Source organism: Lates calcarifer, linkage group LG3 (assembly GCF_001640805.2).
Source record: "Lates calcarifer isolate ASB-BC8 linkage group LG3, TLL_Latcal_v3, whole genome shotgun sequence".
NCBI lineage: Eukaryota > Metazoa > Chordata > Actinopteri > Centropomidae > Lates > Lates calcarifer.
In genome coordinates this window covers 16,752,207-16,771,656 of record NC_066835.1, presented here as the reverse complement: position 1 = coordinate 16,771,656, position 19,450 = coordinate 16,752,207, and the positions used below count along the sequence as shown (strand labels likewise).

General features: G+C 41.1%; 1 protein-coding gene across 1 annotated transcript in view; it reads left to right on the top strand.

Moving 5' to 3' along the window:
• crybg2 (crystallin beta-gamma domain containing 2) overlaps positions 1–18,768 on the top strand; it is a 38,259-nt gene extending 19,491 nt beyond the window's left edge. The window contains exons 5-24 of the mRNA XM_018705226.2: positions 602–1,808; positions 2,309–3,082; positions 8,318–8,365; positions 9,934–10,052; positions 11,946–12,168; positions 12,860–12,999; positions 13,123–13,249; positions 13,359–13,394; positions 13,547–13,686; positions 13,876–14,002; positions 14,270–14,424; positions 14,522–14,648; positions 14,743–14,775; positions 15,291–15,403; positions 15,618–15,747; positions 15,831–15,970; positions 16,273–16,396; positions 17,022–17,180; positions 17,271–17,430; positions 17,768–18,768. Of these exons, the coding sequence (XP_018560742.1) occupies positions 602–1,808; positions 2,309–3,082; positions 8,318–8,365; positions 9,934–10,052; positions 11,946–12,168; positions 12,860–12,999; positions 13,123–13,249; positions 13,359–13,394; positions 13,547–13,686; positions 13,876–14,002; positions 14,270–14,424; positions 14,522–14,648; positions 14,743–14,775; positions 15,291–15,403; positions 15,618–15,747; positions 15,831–15,970; positions 16,273–16,396; positions 17,022–17,180; positions 17,271–17,430; positions 17,768–17,856 (4,171 nt within the window). The 3' untranslated portion in view covers positions 17,857–18,768. The remainder of the gene's footprint in view (positions 1–601; positions 1,809–2,308; positions 3,083–8,317; positions 8,366–9,933; positions 10,053–11,945; positions 12,169–12,859; positions 13,000–13,122; positions 13,250–13,358; positions 13,395–13,546; positions 13,687–13,875; positions 14,003–14,269; positions 14,425–14,521; positions 14,649–14,742; positions 14,776–15,290; positions 15,404–15,617; positions 15,748–15,830; positions 15,971–16,272; positions 16,397–17,021; positions 17,181–17,270; positions 17,431–17,767) is intronic.
• The last annotated feature ends 682 nt before the right edge of the window (positions 18,769–19,450 follow it).

Genomic DNA, 19,450 nt, shown 5'->3' with positions numbered 1-19,450 from the left:
TATCAAATAATTGCTCCAAATTTTTAATCGTCTGTACATGATTTTGTACAAGGTTTTTGTGGAGCCATCTGATGAAACTGTAGATTCTTAACTTATTGTAGCATGTGCAATACAAAACACCTCACTATCCACTTTGACCGTGTGTTGACTTTGAGTAACTTTAAGTTGTCAGCTGACAGTATGACAACATGATCCTCTCAGCAGAAACTCATTGGTTTTATGTGTTTATCTGTAAAGTGAATCCAGCTGAAACTTTCCCTTTGTTTAATTTGTTTCTGGGGTTTTCTCACCTTAAGCAGTTTCTACAAAAAATTTCCAATACTTTCAATCATTATATGTCAGAAATGCAGATTAAAAAAAATTGCCAAACAACAGTTGCAATTATGAGGCCTTGGTAAACTTAATTTGACATTGCATGCAAGTCAAGATATCCAAAGTAGTTTTGTGTAATTTGCATTGTTGGCATTACATTACCACCACACCCTGCAGGCACTGCAGCACTTTATACACTGACCTGTTACCACTATTAAATCAGACTCTAGCTTTGTCCTTTCTGTTTTTGACAGACATTGTTTGTTTTTCCTTTGCTCTGTTTTCCAAGGTCCCAGGTCACAGCTTCAAGGACCGACACAGCAGCTTTAGAAGTCTCTGCCTCAGAAAGTCAGCAGACAGAAGCCGACCAGGAATTGGCTGACAAAATGAATTCAGGCTACAGCAGCCTGAGCACTAAACTGACCATAAAGAACTCTCCCCCTAGAGAGGATGAATCCAAAAATCGTTTCCGTAAAGTATCTCTGATCAGTGAGGAGGATAGCCTCAGCCAGGATACAGTGGACTTTAGCAAAACAAGCCAACCCACTGTTACTGAGTCAAATGGAACAGATGTCAGCCCAGAGTACAGATGGAGAAATAGATTTGAGGGGGTTTCACAGTATAAACTAGACAGAACAGAGGATTCCTCTTTGTCTGACTCTCTGAGATACAGAGTGTCTGACACCTACTACAGTACCTCCTCATTGTCCTCCTCCACAGCTCTTCCCGAGGCCAGCGCATACAAACGTCTCAGCAACACGTTTTCCTCCTCCTCCTCTTCCCCTCCTCCGGAGGAACGCTTTACCCTTAGCAACAGGCTGAGTGACAGGACCGAAGTTTATTTGAGCCATGAGAGCGAGCCTGCGGGAGAGCCAAAAGATGAGTGGAGGAGGAGCTTTGTGGAGCAGGAGGGGCCCGCTGCACCTGCAGGTGAAAAAGAGGGACAGAGAGAGGGAGAGGCAGAGTCAGAGAGGACAAAGTCACGCTGGGACTCACAGCAGTTTCCTGTGTGCGGCTTCTCCTCTGCACTTAAAACCAGCCACACCGACAGTTTCAAAGAGGACGACGACGAGGAGTCATCTCAGTTTACTGGAGTGTTCAAAGCCACGCTCGTGGAGCTGGTCTCCGACCCCGCGGCACCCCCCTCCACACCCCCTGCCTCCCCTGACGAAGACTCCTCAAACCAGTTCGACATGGATAGCCTGGTGGATACCCTGAAGAGCATGGGACCTTCCCTGAGGCCCAGGAGCATGGGCCCGCGTCCCTCTCCTCAGGTCCTCCTTTCCTCCCTGCCTCCCATCGTTGAGGATGCTCCCAGTCCGGTCACCCCTGATGTCCCAGCCTCCCTCACCAGTCTTGCAAAAAAGATGGACACAACAGACGGTTCTTCTGAGTCCCTCAATGGAATTTACTCTCTGCCTCCTGACTTGGGACTGAAGAGAAGCTCACAAAGAGACACTCGTTCACCACTGGAACTGATGAAGCAGAGCCAGCAGGTACTGTAAAATGATACCTAAATTCAGTATTGTCTTGTGAGTAGTGGAAACCTTGTGTCCATAATTTGAACTTTTTAGTGATTTAGAAATAGTTTTCACAAAAGAGCAGTGAAATACTATTTTAACCATTATTGAAGGGAGCAGGAAGATTTACATCTATATTATTATTGTTTGACTTAAGTTCACCCACATTACAGCAAAGGTATATTTTTCACTTATCCCTCTGTGGAAACTTCACTGATCCAGAAAGAGATGTTAAAAATGAAACATTTTTTTAAATTGAATTCTTCATAACTGTGTTGCCCATTCAAATTCCATTCATCTCCCTTATATTGTGGTGTAGGCAGACATCTCAGAGACAGATATCTCAAAGACAAATAAAACCAAAACAGTTTGCATGAATGGATGTCTTGTAGAGGTATATGACAACATGTTTTTCTTATAATTTGGGTGAACCAGTGTTTTTACTCTATACCTTTACTGTGCTCAAACACCTGCAGGACCAGCAGCTGGAGTCTGGAACAAGAGGCCTGAACATGCCTCTGAGAGCATCTGCCACCAACAGTATTGTAATGAGAACATCCTCTGACTCTTCCCCTGAGGACTTAAAATCCCCACTGCTTAATGGAAACGGAGTGCCTCTGTCTCCCAACACAGGCTCTCGGCTAGACAACAGTGTCATCTTTGGAAGCTACAGGTCATCATCCATAGATCAGAATGGGGAAAATGGAAAGGCCCATCGCCCACTCTTCCGCACCAGCTCGCTTCCAGAAACAGGGCCTTTGAGTGATCGCATGAGCGTAGGACCAAAGGAGCTTGGCGAACCTGGTACTGGGAAGGAACCACCGGGGTCCCGCTTTGATCGTTTCTCCTTCCTTTTGAACTCCTCGTCGGGTTCCTTGACCGGAGCGGAAGACCCCAACGCTCGTATGAGTCGGCCTCCGCCGCTTGGCATCAGTTCACCACCCTCCAGTAACAGTCCCACCCGCCTCCTCAGCCCCACTGGCTCCATAGACCTCCAAAGGCCGCACATCACCCCAGACTCCCCCTTATCTTTGTTTGGCCAGTCACAGGGGATGGGGATGGGGATGGGCGTAGGTACTGGGACCCTGGGCACTCCCATCCTGCAGAGGAGCTTCAGTAGTGATGGCACCATGGGGGTCCAGCAGACTTCATTGTTCAACAGTGTGCATGGAGGGTCTCAGTTCCAGAGCAAAGAACCTGAACCTGACAGGAATTTAATATCGAAATACAGAGCCTTCCCAGATGCCTATGTGAGTATTACTAGTTTTGTATATATAGCAATTCAGGCCAGAAATTATTTAATCAGATGAAATTACATGAGTTGCACAAGCATACTATTGCTGAGGAAAATGGGGATGTTAAAATTTATAAGGATTCTTGCATTTCCCTTTGGTAAAGTGGGTGTAGAACTAATTTATGTTGGAGCAGGCCTCAGCTCAGTGCATGAATATTGCATTTTCCTTCAGTTCAAGGCAAAGGTAAGTGTGAGAATGCTATAAAATAAGCAGGTTTCTTTGTTTAACAAAAGATAAATCCAGTATGAGAAAGTGAAAGTGTGAGTTTTTATCTGAGCTTTATCCAGGTCTGGTTGTACACAGTATGCATAGCTTGCAGTCAGTGGAAGGCTGAGTGAGGCTTGAAATGGTTGCTGTATCTATGTTAACAACTTGTTAAGTAGATTCCTCTGAGCCTTTGTAAAATATCTGTGTTTACTTATTATGTAGGCAGCTCTTAGTCCTCACTCAGATCTATTTTCCTCACTGCTGTAGAAAAGACAAACAACAGGTCGGCTTACAATAGGTGAGAGAGATGACTTCATATGTGGTTTGTTGTGCACACAGGGAATGGCCCTTTTTGTGTGGCTTTTGTCTGTGTATGTGTCCCTTCACATACTGTAACATATACCATTTATGGAGCTTGTTAATTCAAATGTTAGTAGGGCACCATGGGTCATTAAAAGCGGAAGTGGTTGCTGATGGCTACAGTAACAACCAGTGCACCAGCAGCGTCAGAGGTTGTAGTCAGAGGGATTCAAACCCTTAATCCCTACCTGTCAGTTATATGCTATTCCTAATGAGCACCACAAACTCACACAGAAGAGGGTGTGTATCCACATTTACATTCATGCATGTGTGCACTTGTTCTTCCTATGCAAGCATTCATGTGTTCATGTGAAGGCCTTAACTGATTAAGACATGTCTTAGAGTGATTTTTATTGGCAAGAAAGAACATTCAGTCACACGTGCACACATGGCAGTGCACGCACAACACACACACACACACACACACACACTCTGTCACTTCCCTGGATCTCACCACCGCTCTCAGTTGATCTCCCAGTTTCACACCTCTGCAAAGAAACCATAAATGCTCTTAAGCAATTTCAACACACAACTAATATTGATCATAATTAACCATTATATTGTCATATATTGTCAGTGCAGTAAAATATGCCAAGAGTTAGGAAACACAGCGATTACAGAAGAGACCCTAAGGGAAAGTTGGGATGTTGTGACAAGCAGCAGCTGTTAATGACAGTGCAGTATATCATTTGGTTGATAATTTTTTCCATGCATAGTACATGGTAGTGGTGTGCAAATACAAAAAGAGTGTCAGCTGGATTCTGGAAGTGTAACTGGTCATTAGTATGCAGCTGCCCTCTGTAGTTTTAATACAAATGTTTGCACAGGATGTTCATTCATGTTCAAACAATACTTAGTTTTCCCCTGCAACGTTCAACGGAATGGCTCCAGCAGCTCCTTTTATTTCAGGCCAAAGTACACAGCATGACCGCAGCTCATATTACTAACTCAGCCACTGAGACTGATACCGACTTCAGACCAGGGGTTTGAGCCTCTAGAGACCTGCAGGGAGGAAAATTACTGCAGGAGGTGTTCGCTAAAAACTGTTGTGTCTGTCAAGAATTTACTGCAGGGCCTCTGAGGAGGAGACAAGTAGACTAATGTCGCCACACTTGTGCTGCAAGTACATAAAGTTGCATTCCTGCCTATGATCACCTCTCCAGAGGCACCTGATTACAAGATCACCTACACATTTTATTTGAAGTGAATGTGAGGTCAAGGCTCATAAACTTTTTGCTGGTAGCATTAATGCTAATTTTGTGTCTATAAATAAACTTTCACTGACTAAACATCTGATCTAAATAGCTATCCAATGCAACAGCTGAGGAAAACTAGTCAGTACATTTTATTTGCAACATTATATTTAAATGTATCTGTACAAACTCTCTTGCGCCAGGGGACAGAGATAATGAACTGGCTTTTATCAGTAAAAGTAGTGAGTTAGTGTCCTGTTATGACATGGGAGTCAACAGGGATATGTTTTACAATGCTATCCTGCTTCACTACAGTCGTCTGAAAAAACAAAAGACATGGAGAGCAAATGGATTTGTTTGTGAAAATGAACACCTCTGTGGAGAGAGGGACACTGGAACGCAAATGCATGAATTTTAGGAAATTATGAACACACTGCAGGACCCACGTATGTCTCTGTTTGTCAAAGTGTTAAAAGGAGTACATCCTGCAAACTACTCATGCATTTAAACCATCAGTGACACTTTTCTCAGCAGGTGGGTGTGAGGCCTCTCGGTCATTTAATCCCATCAGAACACTTTCTGCTCCTCTCTGTGTTTTTTTTCCTCCAATTTCTTCTTAAGTCTTGACTGGGCTCCCCACCCATCCCAGCTATCTGTCTGTTCCTGCAGAGACACGGCCACACCTCGCCTTTTGTGTTTATCTTCACATTTCTAAGCTTGTTTGCTCGATATTTGACGAAGCAGAGTTGACAGGGAGAAATAAGGAGGTGGCAGGGTGCGAGAAGAGGACAGGGTAATTATCTGTTCCCTTGTATGAGTTTTTGTTTGTTTTATTCATCAAGCCACGTGCATCGCATGTTCATGCATATTTTGAATGTGCAATTCTGCTGAAACTGCACATTCCATTTGCAATTTTATGGGAGAGAGGATCTCATGCCCAGACTGCTGGGAGGGAAGGGAACGGACGGGGAAAACTTGCCTGTGCGAGTTTGTTTCAACTGGGCATCAAGGCAGCAGTGAACACATCACTCCTCATGAATAATGTAGTTGTTTGACCTTGTTCTGAACTGTTTAGTGAAGGAAAGGGGAGGTTAAGAAGGAGGTATATATGGCGAAAACATACACCTAGCTGTATTTAGGCCAGGCCAGAATGATTTGTGATTATGTTTTGTACTTATTTAGTAAACAACCAATTCAGTGTAATTCATAGATATTTATTCTACAATCACAGTGTTTGTCAGAAAAATAACACATGTTGAAAATCAAATCATTCAGCCCAAGGCTTTTAATCAATGTGGTCTCATTCAATGGTGCTCAGCTAGAATTTGAAGACATAATGTCCATAAAATTTTATGTTTGAATTCACAGCAGAGAGCATGATTACACACTGTTTGGATTAGTAATTCACTTACTTTGTTCCTGTAAGTTAGTACTATCATTATCACTGAAGTGCTATCGTAGATCAATTTTTACCATTCGCCGTCTTGCTTTCATTCTGATTTTGTATTTGCAATTAATGTTTCAAAACAAGCCTTATGTGACTGTAACTGTGGATTTCAAGGCATTACTGTCTTATTTTTACAACCTCTAAGAGTGGTGTTGTAGTCACCATGCCAATCACTACTTTCCTATTGTCTAGTATTTGTCACTCATCAGGTTGGATCAAGCTTTTCTGTCCTAGCATCTACACACGTCGTCTACACCATACACCTTACCACGACATGCTATAGAGGAATGTAAATGTTGACTTTGAGTCTTTGTTGATTATGCAATTTTACAGGATGTCCTAAAACAACAAACATTGTTTTGTAGAAACAGTCCCACCTATGGTTGTGTTATGACATAAAGATGTTAGAAGTCAGTCAGAATGCAAAACAGTAGAGTGTGTCAGATTTACAGTAACATGCTGCAGGCGAAAGATAGATAAACAAAAAAATGAAAACACCATATGGAAGAGAAAATAGACCCTATTTGAGCAACTGCCTGTGGAATAAATTACTTGATATTCATGTTCTTAATTGCCAAAGGCATCTTCTGACACCTGTCCTATAATCTTAACCTTTAATAGTCAGGGTATTGGTTGCATAAATGAGTTTGGCAACGCTGACCAACCTGTACTTTGTTTTAGTAAAACACTTATTTTTTCTGTCATGGCAAACACCATACCAGTACAGCTAATGTTTCTTATGTGAAAAAGAACCTTACACCTATTGAATGTCAAGGCTTCATAAAAGGAAAATACAGGAAATGGACAGATGGCGCGAAGGTCAGGTTTTTGTACTTACTCTATGGTGGGAAACTATTTTTTGTTGTATGGTATGTCTGTGAGCAGTAATGAGTCACTCTTTTATTTCCTAGGTCAGTGCTGAAAAGACACCAGAGTATTCAGCTCCTTGGCTCACTTTCACTATAAATGTAAAAAGGTGTTATGTTGCAGTCAAAAATCCAGACACTATTGTGTCCTATAAGGTTGGTTAAATTTGGCTGAGATTGGCTATCCTTGTAATGTGTCCAATAAAAAAAGCTTTTCCAAATTAAACCAGAACAGAGAAGAACTCTAATGAGGGCTACTGAAATAATAGCTGCAGTAGCAGGCCCTCTTTGCTTGGTAACATGATCCAGATGATAACCTGTTTCCTACAGGGCTCTCAGAGAGTAGAGACCAAGTGATATCTGAGACCAAATACACACACACACACACACACACACACACACACACACACACACACACACACACACACACTGGTAAATCAATATGCAAATTGCACAGTGCTAACCTGCTACCACATTCCAAGTCCCACAAGTAAACATGCCAAAATTACTATACATCAATATCCCAGCCAAGATTTATATAGTGGGAAATGGACACCATACTCATAATGAGTTCATTCATTAGCTGCTGGCTCCACTGGAATGTTTTCCTGTACAATACTAGAGCCAACCTCAGGTTAACTCATATTGTTGTTATGAGTGGGGGTAGTGTTAGAAAGCATCAGGTTAAGCAGGTACAAGGGAGGAATGTATTCCCACCTGTCAAAGAGACACTTGTTCTATCTGTCATGTCACTTCTCCACCACAACGCCCCCAGAACCTGTTGGACAGGGTGACATAAACATAAACAATGTTTGGATTGTCTGGCATGTGTTAATTCATCAGGTAGAAACTGGGGTTGGTGCATAATAATACTTTTATATCTGGAATAATATATCAGTCTGTGTTGTTCTACACCCTGCTTTTTCCTAAGTTGATGAAATCTTAAAGTTTATCATATATGAGTTTGTATACAACTTTATGCTTTATCTTGGCCTTTATCTCATTAATATGATAAATGACTTGCTTCAGGGTCTTAGAAAAAAAAGAAAACGTAATGCCAAATGTCATATATATTAGAAAGTTTGCTAAATCTCTTTTTTTTTTTCTTTGTCCACAGCTCACTAAAGAGAAGGAGCATGGGAAGCTCAATCCTCGTCCTGGAAAGGTGAGTCTCTGCACAAAACACAATCTTAAGTAAAAGTGGTCTGCTCAGATACTTGAGCAAGTTTACATTCAAAGCTGACAGCTGCTTTCACTGATTACCCTCAACCTGGGCCAAGGAAGTCATGTCATCACTGTGAAAGCTGTGACACCGGCTGGATAAACAATCATCTTCTTTCCTCGTGCTCACAGTTGACTGAAACAGAAGAGATTAATTTAAGGGTCTGACGCTACCATTTAGCATGGTCTAAATCCAGCCTCCTGACTGTGAAATGATACAACCATCCTGGTGTCAGTTTTAGGCTTTATCTTTTAAAATGTAGTTTGAAAGTAATTTTATGCGAGCTCACTGCAGATGTCCATTGTTCATATGGTCTGACATCCTGCTCCCCATTCATTCATAGGATACGTAACTGGTTTACTTGAGGGGGAATAAGTAATAGATACAAGACATTCACTTTACTGTGCTTTTCTTTTGGTTAACACAAGGCCTCTTACGTAACTGTTATTTCATAACCATTTCTCTGTAGAGGTAGCAAACCGTCTGGTTAAACCATTTGTTTTCCACCAGATTACCAAAAATGTCACAGACATCCTCTTTGAAATTTCAGGCTGTGATTGATGTCATTAAAGTGCATACCTGTTACATTTGCCTGGTCCAAGGTTGCTCACATACACTATTAACTTTTAAAGGTTGGGCTTGCTCCTGCATGTAGCTGAAGAGCGTACGTTTTCTCACTGAGGCTCTCTATGAAGGAGCCTGAATACTGGAGGTGGAGCTGACATTTAGCTTTAGCTACTGGGTACTCTTCCACGCTGCAGGGCCTCAGACCTGAATGAAAGAAAAACATCTGTACTCTATACATGAACAGGTTTTTTAAGAAGCTAGTGATACTCAGATTCAGCCTCAGTCCTAGTGGAGGAGCACTATTAGTTTCATATGCTGACGGCCTTTAATATTGATACAGGGTTTAAATATATATTATTATTGTATTTGTGTGAGTTTCAGAAATCTCTCTTTCGTGTTTCAAATGATAATGATATTCAGGTACTAATGCCACTGTGCAATGCTGCTACTGTTTCTACCTTGTACAATTCTTGTCTTAAGGGAATGAGCATGAAATTTAAGATTTATGCTCGGATATGAAACTAGATATATTGCCATTGGATGATACAGAACCCATTCTTTAATTCCCCATCAAGGATTTTTCAGCAGTACAGGTCGAGCTCTTGCCCACAGTAATGCTTTGTCATTATTGTAATTTCATCTTGTCCTACTATTGTACCATTCTCACGGTGCAAGTTAATTGCTTCTAATATTAAAAGTGACTTTCTAATCACCATATTTTATTTGATAAATGGCTCCCTTTGCAAAGCTTTAGACCTGATGATCTTTTGCTCAAAGAACTGGATAAAAGTCTTAAAGAGGCTGCAGGGCTGCATAGCAGGGAAACGCCCCTCAGCCACACAGCCAGGCCTCACATCCTGTGTTGGAAAATTGTCAGGCTGAGATGAGCATAATAGTGACTCCTCATTATTACTGATTCTTACATCTGCATGTTTTTTCTCTAGATGTACATTTTTGACCGACCGGGGATGTGCGGCCAGAGGATCGAGGTGCGCAGTGACGTCATCGATGCTACGCCCTGGGAGCTGCAGGAGACCATCTCCATCAGGGTCGTCAGAGGAGGGTGAGAAAGTTTTGTTTTTTTCTCACAATACGTAGTCTTACTTCAGTATAAGTTTTTTGTTTGTTTCACCACCACACTGTTCCCAGCTATCAGCAGTTCCTCTGTTCCCTTTGTGCATTGCACTGTGGGAGAATGGCGTACATACTGACTGTTTTGAGTATATGCATTACATACTTAGAATTATTATGTAATATGGGACACACACATATTGATTAAAGAAAGTGTTAAGGTGTAGCAGCACATCTGAATAAGCATACTCACAATGTGTCCAAACACAATGCGTCCAAAATTATTAGAGATAAAGGTCAACAACAATATGCAACCAAGGGTCAGACACTTTCCTTTATAGCAGTAAACAAACGTGTCTGTTTTCCTCATGCCAACCTCAGGCCTCCTTAAATCTTCAGGATTGCAAAGGTAGATAGACGACACTTCTGCACCTTGTTTTTCTTGAAATGTGAGGTGTGTAATTAAACACTGTTTTTTCTAAATAAACCCCTCTCTCTCCTGGATGCATTCACACAGTGTCAAAACAAAACTGCCATTGATGCGGTATTGACATGCAAATGCATTCCATAGTTAACACACCCACACACAAGCTTAAACACACACTTGCCTCAGATGTGGAATGTTTTATCAAACACAGCCAACAGTGTGAGGCTGCAGTAACACTGATGGTGCTGCTCTGACCTGTACACACACCAGGCTTGACTTCTTACAGTGAGGTAATTATATTGTCAGCTCAAGCATCACACACTGAAACACAGCCCAAACCACTGCAGATACTTTAATTAAAGAGTGATAAGTAAGTGGCATCTGAATCCTATTAGCCCTTGATTTAAACCATGATCTAGTTTCTTTTATTAAAAAATATCTTAGTCAAGCAGTAGCACCCTTTTTGTCTTGTCTACTTGGTCCTGTCGTGTCTCAGATGTTGTTGACTTAGTACTTTCACCAAGACGGATTTTCCCTTTAAACCACTTTAGATGGTTTCAGTTAAAGCAAGACTATGCATGTTTTTGCTGAACAGCAGTCACATTGACCACAGCCAAGTGACAATTAAGGGATAAATCTGACAGTGAAGAAGAGCCACAAAGTCAGTGAACTTGCTGAATAGTGTCAGTTACACAACAATATCTGTCTTAGGTTTTCCAACAGTAGCTAAGCACAGGGCACCGGTCGTACCAGGCCAGGTGAGGTTATACAGCAGCAAAGCTCCTGAGTGTATTGACCTGGTCAGTGGTGTGTTTCATTGCCTTTTAATTTAGCTTTTCGTTTTTAAGAGGAAGACAGTGTTACATTTACATAATCTGGCTAATCCAAAATCCAGAGTCCGACCCCTCCACTTTATCTTGTGACCCTTTGGATGGGGCTCATTTAACTATGCTACCAACTGATAATACGTCTTGCATTTTGAATGCAGGACTTTTACTTGTATCTCAATTATTTTCCATTGTTGTATTAGCAGTTACAAGTAAAGGATATGAGTACTTCTACCACTGAGCAGCACACTTCAGCACAGGTTAATGACTGAGCTATGTTGCTTTCACTGCTTTCCTCCATGTTAATATGTCTTGTTCATCTTGCATCTCTCCTCTCCTCTCCTCTCCTCTGCTCTCCTCTCCTCTGTAAGCTTTGATTTTGTAGCACAGCACACACTGTGTTAAATGACAGGCCAAACAGTGGCATCAGTGATGGGAATAATGACATAATTTGCTCCCCATGTGAAAACACTGTTGAGACAGATTTCAGAATCATAAATCAACAAATGTGAAGCAAAACAAAGTATTAGCACGACATCAGCAGGGTCTGTAAATTCTGCATAGTCACGTGCCCAGAAGACTTTAAAGATGTTTTTTTAACCTCTGGCCTTTTGTTTCCTCTCTTTCCTAGATGGGTGCTATATGAGAAACCCAACTTCAAAGGGGAGAAAATTGCTCTGGACGAGGGAGACATAGAGATCACCTACCCCTTCAACACTCCAGAGGAGCAGCTGCAGAACGGACAAAAGGAGGGTGAACAGCAAGCAGAGCAGAATGGAGAGACAAATGATGAGCAGACACAGACTAAGCCACCCAGGAGGTTCATCATCGGATCTGTACGCAGAGCCGTCAGGGTAAGACGAGTTCACTTCACTGTATTGTTTTTGGGTGTTGTCACACACCCTGAGTTAAGATCTGATGTGATGAAATACAGTGGAACTCAAGTATGATCTCCCTACGTTGTCCAATGGTAAAAAGGCTAAATAGTTCACTTGTAGTTTCCAAATGGCTGTCTGCTCCTCTGCTCAACAGCACTATCTAGTGTCAAAAATCAGTATGGGCACTTGTTCCCCTTATCTTCCAAAGGGCTATTAAGTGCTCATTTAAAGTAATTTACTATTCATATCACAATTCTTAAAAATGTTTATGTCTTGTATTTACATTTAGAATATATATATATATATATTTGCTGATAAAATGTTATCAAATTTTCTCTAATCTTAAATATCAGTATTGGCCTCAGAAAACTGGTCCTGTTTGGGCTATAAAACCAGCTTTAAACATACTGTACTGCGCATCAATGGGAGGGTTAATAATAATAATAATAATAATAATAATAATAGCATCCATCATCTCTTTTGAATTTTGGTGGTGAAATTATCTTTTTGTTCACATCTGGATTATGATTTGTGGCCTTAACTGAGTATAGTTCCCACTGAGGCAGCTACTATGACACATTTTCTCAGCTCCCTCAGGACTGCAGCATTACACTCTGTTATCTCCTCTATTACACAACATTAATGGAAGCGCTCTGTCCTCCCTCAGGACTACAGCGTCCCAGAAATCAGTCTTTTCCCAGAAGAAAATGCTGAGGGGAAGAAGGTCATCTTCAGAGATACTTCAGAAGATGCCAGGATTTTCGGCTTCCCCATTAAAGCCAACTCTATCATCATTAATGCTGGACTGTGAGTTATGAATTATGAGTTTTTCTGCCATTATAAATATGTCATTCAGTGCAGCCAGTTTGAAAAACAGCTTATTCATCAAATTGGATTAAAGTAGCTTTCATTGTCTTTTCTGCTTCTCAGGTGGCTTGTGTACGCACAGCCCTTCTTCCAGGGTGTACCACGTGTCCTGGAGGTGGGGGGTTACTCCAATCCTGCAGCATGGGGGGTGGAACAGCCTTATGTGGGGTCATTGCATCCACTCAAAGTAGTAAGTAGCACTGCATAATCAACCTCCACTGTAATGAGCACTGACAAGCTTCTCCACTGATGTTCATTAACATTTCTTTTCAAACTGAATGTATTTGTTTTCTTCGCAGGGTGAGCCACGAGTGGAAAATATCAGTGAACCAAAGGTAAGAAAGTATTATTATATTACCATCATATATACTTGCACCTTTATTGAGTCTGTGATTGCTTATCAACAGCAATGATATGAATGGCACCTAACCATTACTGAAACTTAAGAGGTTCTTAGCGATTGTAATTGACTGCTCTTTGTCTCCAGATGGTGATCTATGACAAGCCTTACTTCACTGGGAAAATGAGGACCATAACCACCAACATGAGAGATTTCATGACTAGAACAGACAGGCAGCAGACTGCCTTTATGTACAGTGTGGGTTCCCTTAAAGTACTGGGAGGAATGTAAGTGCTGCTTTCTAATGTTTGTATTCACTGATGTGTGAAAAGACACCGTAATCATGACCTTGGTTAAAAAGTACTGCTGCACAATTCCTGTAGGGTGCAATGCATGAGGGAGAAAGCCAGTAACAAATAACGAGTATGGTCAGATATGATTGCTTTTAAATCATTTGCCTATCTCTGTTACGGCAGCTGGGTGGGCTATGAGAAGGAGGGCTTCCGAGGTCATCAGTACCTGCTGGAGGAGGGAGAGTACCACGACTGGAGGGTGTGGGGAGGCTGTGATGCTGAGCTGCGCTCTGTCAGAGTGATACGAGCAGTAAGTTGTTCTATTAACTTATTATTTGTTAATAAGTTAGTAATCTAATGTTTGTAAAACCTCCATTAAAGAAAAGGAATGAAACTACAGTTGGCTCAGCAGGAATAATATACAACACGGTCATATCCTTTCTCTCCTCCCAGTTATGTTTAAATTCCAGCTGACTGAGGTAAAAATTAGACGTCTCCAGTCTGCCCCTCGTTTTTCATCCACAGGGGGCATTAGTGCAGTTTAGGTAAGCTAACCCATTTCCTTGCTCTTCTGCAGGACCTGACAGACCCCTTGATGATGATGTTCGAACAACCAGAAGAAGAGGATGGCATGCAGGAGGAGAACACCTTCGAGGTGACTGAGGCCATCCCTGATGTTGAGCTGTTTGGATACAAAACCTCCACACGCTCCATCCAAGTACTCAGTGGGGCGTAAGTTGATGGATACTATACATATCTCTGTTGTAACATCACTATTTAAACATGTCCTGTTATACAACAATCAGGTAATTGCTCATTCTCCTTCCAGGTGGATTGCCTACTCTCACGTGGACTTCTCTGGGAACCAGTACATCTTAGAGAAAGGTTTCTACAATAACTGCGCTGACTGGGGCTCTCAGGACACTCGCATCTGTTCAGTGCAGCCCATCCTACTGGTGAGGACCACAATGAGGAGGAGGACACAAACCTCTAAGCAAGATCTGATGAGTTTTATATGGTACTCATATCTTTGTTTGTGTTTGTTTTCAGGCTCCAAGTGACACCTCAAGGACCAGAGATGAGGTGAATATATTATCTTGACATTCTCCGTTTTACATTATTTAATGCAGCTCGGTAAAGTTCTATAGTGTATTTTATGTAACTTATTGCCTTTTTCTTTTCCTGGTGTCTGTCAAAGTGCAAATGTTTAACTTGAAACTTTTGGCATGAACGAGTCAGAGCAAGAAGAATAGTTATTGTTTCCATCTGAAAAGCCCCTTAGCCACAGACAGGCCAACATTTATCCTTGTATTTGTCTTCCACATGGTCTTTTTTATTTAAATGTTAAATATGTTAAACATTAAATAGTAAGTATATTACAGCTGCATTGTAAAAAGAAACTGTAATCAAAAGACTAGTTGAAAGTAAATAATTCTATTATGGGGGCAGAGCAGCGCTGCAGTAGTAGCACATTTGCATTCAGTGATTAAAAGTCTACAGTAAAAAATAACGATACAAATAATTAGAGGGATAAAAGACTTTGAGGCTATAAATACATCGATCTGATCTCTCACTTTCATTTTCTCTACCTCTGTCAGATAATACTATACTGTGAGCCAGGTTTCCAGGGCGAGTGTCACATCTTTGACCACAACCAGGATTCAATTTCAGGAAAATATGCAACCAAGTCCTGCCGAGTGGTGGGCGGAAGGTAAGGAACCATTACCTAAGCAGGGAGACGAGGAATAAAAGGCAGAAAATCTGAAATATAAAGAGGTAAAGAGTAATATGGGAGAAGGCCCCAGTAGAGGTATACATGATGTAGAAGTAGTAATGGTAGTTAATCAGGGAGGATTAAAAAGATAATATGTTATGGCTGATAGCAAATCAGTACAAAAAACAAATGATTAAATTCTCTGTTTCAGTTGGGTGCTGTACGAGAATGAACAGTACTCTGGGAACTTGTATGTTTTGTCTGAAGGAGACTACCCCAATTTAACAAGCATGGGCTGCCCCCCCGGCTGCACCATCCGCTCTGCCAAGGTCGTACCAAAGGTGAGAAAGCTCTCTTATGCTGTGGAGAATGCTCTGTACTCTCTCCTTTGTCTCGCTCTGAACCCTCATCTCTCCCTGTCTAGACATTCTCAGTTCCCTCCATCTCTCTGTTTGGCCTTGAGGGTCTGGAGGGCAGAGAGATCACTACAGAGTCAGAGATACTCAGCATGACTGAGGAGGGCTTCAACGACCACATCCTGTCTGTCAGAGTCAACAGCGGATAGTAAGTGTTTGTCTGATTGTGTTTGTGTGTTTGGCCATGTGCTGTTTGTGTGTTTGCACTATTGCATCTCATTGCAGTAGCTTTCTGGTTTTCCTTATGAGTGGCAGCCTTTCATGTTTTTATGACAGTAACATAGTTAAATAAACCACAGGGATTGGATGTTTGCTTATGAACCTGTTAATACATCTTGATAGTCAGCTGATACAGTGGACAACTGTATTAAACAACTGTTTGTTTTCGTTGCCTTTGCATGCTAGAGTCAAGCCACAACACAGTCTAATTTTGCCTCTCTTCCTTTGCAGTTGGGTGATATGTGAACACAGCAACTACAGGGGGCGCCAGTTCCTTCTGGAGCCGATTGAAATCACCAACTGGCCCAAGTTTACCTCACTAAATACTATTGGCTCGATGTATCCAGTCAGACAGGTTTGTTGACAAGTCTTTGTAGTTCTTTACAAACTCTTTTTTTAACTACATAACCATAAAGTACACATCTTAAAAGGCAAAATATGCATCCTGACCACTGGGTTATTTCACCACAGTGTGAAATGCAGTGTATAGAGCAGATATTAAATTGTGTTATTAGCAAAACTTGTAGATGATTTATTTAAATAGTAGGCTGCATCCTGTTTTTGAAAAAAGAACAAATAAATAAAGGGCATTAGCCTTGACTACAGTGACTGCCTGGCTGCACGCTGGAGTGCCAAACACAAAAGCCTATATCTAGCAGTTAAAAAAATAATAACCTTAATAAGGAGAATGTGCTGGCAAAACTGTGAGTATCAGCCTCACACTTTTAACATTAACACTTAATTAACATCTGAAACAACAAAACTGACACCATAACTAGACTTGTTTCCATAACACCCCCCTCCTTAGTCAGGTGGAAATCATTTAAAACTCCTAATCTGAAGCACAAAAGCCAAATTTCAGCCTGTTATTCCATTCCTGTTTGAAGATGGGATTTAGTGCCATAGGGTCAAAACAGGCAAAGCTCCACAGGTCTGTGAGTCCTTAACGACTGTATATTGTGATGTTTTGCTTCCTGCAGAGGCGCCACTTCTTCCGCATCAAGAACAAAGAGAGCGGCTTCTTCATGTCCGTCCAGGGCGGCGTGGAGGAGATGAAGTCGGGACGAGTGGTGGTGACAGCCGAGGTGGAGCCGATGAGCGACATCTGGTTCTATCAGGATGGCTTAATCAAGAACAAGGTAATACTCGGGAAACATCTTACAAATGAAAACCTGAGCATTTTTAAGTCTCCTGAGCTGGTTTGATTACTGTGTGTGTGTCCTCTGTAGTTGTCCCCAACCATGAGCCTTCAGGTGATGGGCAACATAGAGCCAGCAGCCAAGGTGGTTTTGTGGTCTGAGACTCGGCAGCCTATCCAGACCTGGACAGCCCAGATGAGAGGTCTCATTACCAGCCTTACTTTCCCTGGCATGGTCCTGGATGTCAAAGGTATGAAGAAAGAAGACAAAGAAAACATGAGCATTGGCCAGTTTTATTTAAATATTTACTAGACTGCACACTTCTCTAAATATTTTTAATATGCATGCAAAGTTGTAAGAATCATTTTAGTTTCCCTGGTATTTGATAGCGTTCATCTTGTGAAAAACCTTTGTTGCTCATCATATTATCTCTTGATTCACTTACATTTGAGACTCTCTTAAACAGATTTTCCTAAAATAATGTGGCTTCTAAATCTATTTAATCTATTTATAATGCCTGCCAGGTCCATGTAGTCTCATAAATGTGATGATCACTTTTCTAACAAGATTATTTTCCTTTTCCTCAGGTGGCAAAACTTACGACAAGGAGCATGTGGTGATCATGCCGGAGAATGAGGAGAGGCCGAGCCAACAGTGGGAGACAGAGTTGCTATAAAACCTCATGTTCTTCTTTGCTCAGCTTTCCTATGCAGTGCATCAACAGTGCTTTTCTTTATGTTTCCAGAACATTCTGGGACCCAACTGCTGCCACTGCCTTATGATGTAATTTATTTCAGTGCCTGTAATTTGTTTCTGAACTCCATGATCTATGTAGTGTGAACATTGCAATAGTACACATTTAATTAAGCAAAAGCTGCATCAGATAGTTTAGTGCTTTGCAGAGTTTGTTTGTATTCACATCATGAAATGATCCCATTCTCTGTGAGTCAGATAATGATTTTGTGTATGCAGAGAACTGTCTGTGCCTTGACCTGATGCAGCGACTGGTGACATGAGTTGAAATGTGAGATTAAATGTATTTTTGAGGACGTACTGAGCCACTGTGTACAAACCCAGCACAGACCGACCCATTCTCTTGCATCCAGTGATCAAGGGTATGGTTTGACCTATCTTGCGACTTTGACCTTCATGTGATCATTTGTTAACAATTTGTGTATTCAAACTAGTATCTCCCTGTTTGTATGATTCCAGGCTCATGCAAATTTCCTGGCTGTAGAAGCACCCGTGATTGATGCTTTTATAACTTTGTTTACAATGGAGCAAACCAAGTCTTTATTGCCTCTGGACATTTTTTAGCATTAGTGGCAACTAATGCTTCATACAGATAGAGGATGAATGAGGCCAAAAGAATGTGTAGTGTGCAAGAGATGTATGTTATGCTTTTTAAAGATATATATATATATCACTGTTTATTTTGTGGGAAATATTACATATACAGTATATCACATTGCATTCTCCAGTGCAATGGAATGGGTTATACATTATGTGTCCAGTTTCTGTCAAGTTACTCTTATTTCTTGTTGTTATTTTTTGTTAAACTGTTACATAAAAATCTGTGTTACCTGCACCAGCTGTACGTTAATATTTGATACTAAAGATAAAATATCAGATGTGATGTAAAAGGGGGTGGTTTTAAAATATTGAAAAACAAAAATAAATATTGTTAAATAAATCAAAGGAAAAGAATCAGAAATAATATCAAAAATAGTATTTTTGTATCATGAGGTGAAAATACAATCTGTTTTCTCGGTTCAATGTATTCACCCACTAATTCCCACCTTTACCCTGATCTCTTTGTGCAGTTAACAAAAAGACCTTAATCAAGTTGATGTTCTGCCATTTTTAAGCTTTCACACTGGCAACAATCGTGCCAGGAAACATTATGCTTCATCATCTCTGCCTGTTTGAACTCAGCTTGAATGTCAGAGTAACTATCGTGTATTTCTATGGATAGGCTTTCTGAGCTGCACCATCCCTACAAGAAGAACGTGACATGCAAAATGGAAAACGTGTGATGCTATTTTTATGTTTGTTTTCATTTCTATATCTTAGCACCATCAGCTGCCTCATTAACTTACTCTTTAAATGAAATGTCATCACTTACACTCCCTCTGACATTTTAACTGCGTTCACCTCTCACACATCAGTTGACACTCCAGCTGCTTTTTATTCTTCAAATGAAACTTTTAGCTCACGTTCAAACAGGAAGACAACTGTCAGCTGATTCTGTCTTCACACTTAAGTTCGCT